Here is a 6,000-nt window from a genome sequence, read left to right on the forward strand (position 1 = left end):
TGGACTGAACGGTAAGTCGAAAGAATTTCTTGAGCATCAGGGTGATCAGACAGTGGAATAATTTGGTCAAGGGTGGAGACAGTCTCACTGTACTTTTAATAAGTATGATGGCCCACGAGGCTGAGTCAATAAATTCTGTAATGTTGAGAATAGTATAAAATACCGACAGTTAAACATTAAGACACTTGTGCAATAAAGATACTCATCTGTCGCATATATCTTGCTCTTTAAATTCGGTAAGTTAGAGGCAGTCAGGCGCCTAGTCGACCCTTGCAATTAACATGTAAATACGCACACACATACACAGGACAGGAGAGATATAGGGGATATGATAAGGACATATAAAATAATGAGAAAAATCTACAAGGTGAACAGAGACAGATGTTCCAGAGATAGGACACAGCAACAAGTGGTTACAGTTAGAAGCTGAAGACTCAGATGAATTACAGGGATGTTAGAAAGTATTTCTTCAGTCACAGAGTTGTTAGGAAGTGGAATAGTCTGGGAAATGATGTAGTGGAGGCAGGATCCATACATAGATTTAAGAAAATGTATGATAAAGCTCATGGAGCAGGAAGAGTGACCTGGTAGCGGCCAGTGAAGAGGCGAGGCTAGGAGCTGTGACTCGACACCTGCAACCACAACTAGGTGTGTACACAAACACGGAAAGATTAAGACTGCTGGATAGGCTAGTGATAATAAGATAAATAGCTGTCGTAAATTCCCTCTCCATATTCCACTTACTTCAACACGAAGGCAGAATATTAATGTAAAAATTGTAAATGTGGGTATAATTTTGAATCAAACTTCTTATGTAATTCCTGGGAAACTGATCTAATCAACTCTCAAAACATAATTACAAAAATCAGAATTTTCTTTTCCATTTCTTTACTAACAAGACGAATTCAATACAGAACAATAAAATCTAACATTTAAAATTTGTTTAATAATAAATTACTATAAATTTACAATCGATTATCCTCTCAAATAGGTCACCTGAAACAGAAGTTTGACTTTATCTAAGCTTCTGCACTGCGAGAAATTACGCGTATTAATTTCACAGGTACAATCCTGAATTAATATTTCTCATACACACATAACTGGGGAGAACTCTGGTAAGTCTAAAACAGATTATACTAATATTGATGTACCTCGGTAACATGTGGGAGTTGAGGAATAATGGGTCACTAAATTACTCCTTCAATGCCCACCGTCTCAGCTCCCCAGTTCACGTTTAGATCTTATATTAACACATAGTTCTTGAATCTTTATTAAATAAAATATTTCAAGCCAGTAACACTGTATTAAAAGTGGACTGTATATTAAGGATTATTGATTGGCTTGACATAAGTAATTTGTCTGAGTGATTATTTACATAGATTAAGTTCATAATTAGAAAATTATATAGGACACTATTCTTCATCCAGATAACACAGCGTTTTATTTCATCTTCATCGGCATTATTCTGATGACTGGTCTCTATATCTGTATTATTCCAGATCTGCTCCACTTTAACTTATTTCATAGTACCTAATTTAGGTTGATACTATTTCTTTCAGTTTCGATTAAGTATGATTAATTACACCACTGATCGGAACAATGTACACATTACGCCATCTTTGATTATCCCCTCAAAACGTTTTGTGTACCAATACATCTTCTGAATTATCTCATTAACACTTTCATTATTGAAATACTAATTAACTTTAAATTACAACAATTTTCACTTTACTTAATCAACTCCTTACAGAATATAAAGAAATTTTTGAGAGTATTGGGTCTCATGTCCCAGAACATCTTTTAAAAGTCACTGAAGATATACACTTTCACGATTTCATTTAAACATTATTATCCCCATAAATTTTTACACAAATCGCAGGAAAATTCTCAAAATATTCCACACACACGATAAATTTTAACTCGTCCTCTGATCATTCTCTTAAAATCAGTGTTGTATCGTAATCTAAGTATTTTAAAGTCTTACAATATTTCGTGCAACTTGAAAATTGGCTGTTATGGCTCTTATTACGGAGCCACCTAAAATTACCTGAATGTCCATAGTAATCACTACACGGGTAGCTACTGCATCGAATTTCATTTTTGGAAAGCGTGCACTCTGATTTATTAAATTTTCATTAGTTTTCAGCATTTTGCCTTAATTCCATGCATCTCTGCCGCATGTATAGTAGTAAATATACGTACATGTATAGTAGTAAATATACGTACATGTATAGTAGTAAATATACGTACATGTATAGTAGTAAATATACGTACATGTATAGTAGTAAATATACGTACATGTATAATAGTAAATATACGTACATGTATAGTAGTAAATATACGTACATGTATAGTAGTAAATATACGTACATGTATAGTAGTAAATATACGTACATGTATAGTAGTAAATATACGTACATGTATAGTAGTAAATATACGTACATGTATAGTAGTAAATATACGTACATGTCAGTTAGCTTAGGTAAGGTTCGTCAGGAAACAGAACAAGTATTTCTTGATGCGGGTCTTAGATAAAGACCTGCCATTAGAACTTTTGGTCATCTGACCGAGGATTTCCGCTGGCTTACCGGTCCACCCCTTTAAAAATTATGGTCATAGTTATAACCAGCTTTATACTTACGTACATGTCGTCAGTAAACTTCTAATCGTGGTCAAAGTTTAATGGCTTAAGGCGTTGTAACAAAGTATTTAGTCTACTTACCTTCTACCATTTTTTTGTATGTAGGCAGATGACGTCCGTGGTGGCAGTGAGTACTACTACTCTTGGAGACACGACGGTGGCAGAACGTACACTGGTAATGCCGCTGCCAGCTTGTGTACAAGTCTGGGCGGAGGATGGCAACCCGTGGGTATCAGTTCCCCTGACGAAGTCGCGTACATAAATAGCATCGTTGGGAGAGGTTAGTGGCTCTTGGTTTTCAGATTTATGTATTTTCCTCTATATTTTAACCTACATATGCCCATGTTTCATGTTCTGAAGTGCTGCTTCAATGTTTACATAGTGAAGGATACGTTAATAACGAGGCTGCAACAAATCGCACAACTTTTACTTAGGGGAAACTTAATTATTAATGTGAGGATTGTTGTTTACATAGAGGAATCCATATATGAATTATAATTGACATTAATACACTTTACTCGTTTAATTTCTTAATTTCTTAGTAAACTTTTCTCTAATGTTCACACAGAAAGATTGCAATACACCTGGACTGGTGGTATAAGGTCTGGCAACGGCTTCAGATGGCAGAATGGCGAGCCTTTTAGTGTTGCTGACTGGTCACACACAGGAGGGTAAGTTGCACACTAACTTACGCATTCTGCGTAGTCAGGGACAGTGAGTCTTTGCTTTAATGTCGCTGAAGATTACGTTAGAAACTGCAGATTCGGACAAAGGTAACAAGAGAAGTAAAAAGCATGGCCCAGGGAATACCTGCGTCCACGATGAAATCTCGGTATGAGAGGCCATAAGCTGTTGTGCCGCTTTGTGTTCAATACCAGAACTCAACCTGTCTACTAAATATTAAACCTGCCTGTAAACTGACTACATCTTGTTCATAAAATTTTCGCAACATGGAAAAGCCCCATGCTATGGGTCTTAATCATAATACTACCTGCTCACTGGTGCCAGTTCAACAGTGAGGACTCGGCAAATTGTCTAAAGATACCTGAGAAAGTTGGGGCAAGTGTTTGCCCAGTAGGTGGCCACAACAGTATATACCGCTGGTTGACCTATGTTACATTTGGTGATAGAGGAAGGATAGCAGGCTACTATGAAACTTGGATTAGCAAAATCAAAATGGTTGCTAGAGTTAAACCAACCTAGAAACCTCATTGAAAGAACGAGGGAAACCAGAGACAAACTAGAACATGGTTGACCTCTAATGGAAAGTAAATTACAACCTACTTAACCATCATGCCAATCCTTTGCCCGTAACGCTTATAAAAAAACAGTTGGAATGGCACAGTTTCTTGTTTGGTCCTTAACACGAGGTTCATCACATTAGTGAGATCGATGTTATAAAGTATACATTTATATTAGTGACAAATGTGATAAATAAGCAATGGAAAGCTATTAAAAATAAAGATAAATAGCTCTTTCTTAAAGAAATGGTAACTATCCATACACAAGACTCAAAGTGGAGTAAATTATTGACAAGGATGACAGACCTTCAACTTTATACTTCGTCTCTTAACAATCTTGTCTGAACTAAAAAAAATTCCAGTTTACGTAATTGGAAGAAAACTTGACAGAAGTTTAATTTTAAAGGTGGAAGTGACTTCTGGTGCAATAACTTAGGTGATAAATATAGAATACCCCCAACCCTACCCACCCACACTAAGTTCTCACAAATAAGCGATCTGGAAGAACCTAAAATCCGTTCATGCTGTCAGCAACAGATAAAACTTAAAAAATACACAGGAAATCAGAGGTAATAGCAAAGCTGTAAATAGTGAAGTCATTAAATTAATAGGGTAGATATTGAATGTTAGTAATGTTAATGCAGAAAAAAATAGCACTCCATATCAATAGAAACGATTAAGAAATTGACCAAAGGTTACCAGAGGGAAATCACGGGTTTAATAAAATACCTAAACGTGTAAGTAGTGTAAGTAGTTTTAAAGCATTAACTAAGAGGAACATTAATGCTGCAAGTTACCTGTACAATCTCACATCCTAACTTTATTTTGTAATGTTGGGTTAAACTTCCCATACTGAACTGAACATCTCTAGACACACATTTACACACAAACATAATATACAGTAAGAAATTAATGTGTAGTATTGTTGTGAAAGCGAATTTTAGAGATTGATTGTGAAATGCATCGTTGTGAAATAATGTAATTTTAGAAAAATGAGCGAAAAAATAGCAGCTAGAGGTGAAAACAGAGAAAAGCTTCGAAAGTCATCAGAAAAACAGTGCTTTTGGGTCTAGAAGTAATTATTATTATTATTATAATCATGGGGAGCGTTAAACCCGTAGGGATTATACAGCGCCTGGGGGTGGGGGGGGTGGATGGTATTCAAGCTCAATTCAGGGAACTGGAGCATAGATCCAGTTCCCTAGATCAAGAGCCCCTCACCTCCCTTGAGGGGAGACCAGAGCTAAGAAATAATCAAAACGAGTTCATCCTACCTAACAGAAACCCTCTTACTCAACATCAATTTTATCAAAACGTAGCATGAAAATAATGGAAACTTTAAAAGGTTTAATTTTTAAGCATTTGTCACCAAACTGGATGTAAAGGGTTAATTAAACCATTGGTAAAGCGAAGTCAGAATAACGATGCACTAGTAGATATTCACTGGCTATATGAGTGTGAGAGTTAATATGGGAGGGATCAGAACTAGACAGAAATGAACCTGAACAGGGTCAGAAGTTGTTTAATTGTTTAAGTAAGTCAGGAGTATTAGCTCTGCACTCAACTGCATAGCTAGATGAGTATAGCACCATGAGTACACATACCCACAGGATGTAAACTGAGCAGAGAGTACGAGGAAAATCATGCACAATACAGAAACATTTAATAGGCACAAATTTTTTTTACTGTAATATTAAGCAGCACCCAGATTATCATGAATAATCTGAAGAAATTTAAACAATGTAATGTTTATTTCAGATTCCGTCGACCTCAACCAGACAACCGCGAGGGTCAGGAGAACTGCCTGGCCATCCTCAACAACTTCTACAACGATGGCATTAAGTGGCACGACGTGGCCTGCCACCACGTGAAGCCAGTCATATGTGAACGTCGGGCATAAATCCCCTAACACATTTCCACCCTCAACTATCTCACCTTACTGATCTTACTGATTTGAGTTTCACCCAACGATTCTGGAGTTCTCACCGTTTCTCTCCATGTCGTGCCTGCCATCTGCGCCTCAAGGAGAACTTTGCAATTCCACTAATTATGTATTTATTTACTAAATGTATTTACACAAATTTACTGTTGAAAAAAATAAATATCAAGTAATGAAGA

The 6,000-nt window shown here is 36.4% G+C and overlaps 2 protein-coding genes across 2 annotated transcripts in view; one reads left to right on the forward strand and one right to left on the reverse strand.

The window, feature by feature from the left end:
- Nucleotides 1-2,828, reverse strand: part of LOC128690489 (pulmonary surfactant-associated protein D-like) — a 32,799-nt gene extending 29,971 nt beyond the window's left edge. Inside the window, exon 1 of the mRNA XM_053779159.2 lies at nt 2,723-2,828. The gene's annotated coding sequence lies outside the window, so the exon portion shown is untranslated. The remainder of the gene's footprint in view (nt 1-2,722) is intronic.
- The window catches only part of LOC128690417 (L-selectin), a 174,964-nt gene extending 168,964 nt beyond the window's left edge, over nt 1-6,000 (forward strand). Inside the window, exons 3-5 of the mRNA XM_053779096.2 lie at nt 2,747-2,921; nt 3,210-3,312; nt 5,641-6,000. Coding sequence (XP_053635071.2) covers nt 2,747-2,921; nt 3,210-3,312; nt 5,641-5,782 — 420 coding nt within the window. The 3' untranslated portion in view covers nt 5,783-6,000. The remainder of the gene's footprint in view (nt 1-2,746; nt 2,922-3,209; nt 3,313-5,640) is intronic.

The sequence above is a fragment of the Cherax quadricarinatus genome, chromosome 29 (genome assembly GCF_038502225.1).
Source record: "Cherax quadricarinatus isolate ZL_2023a chromosome 29, ASM3850222v1, whole genome shotgun sequence".
NCBI lineage: Eukaryota > Metazoa > Arthropoda > Malacostraca > Decapoda > Parastacidae > Cherax > Cherax quadricarinatus.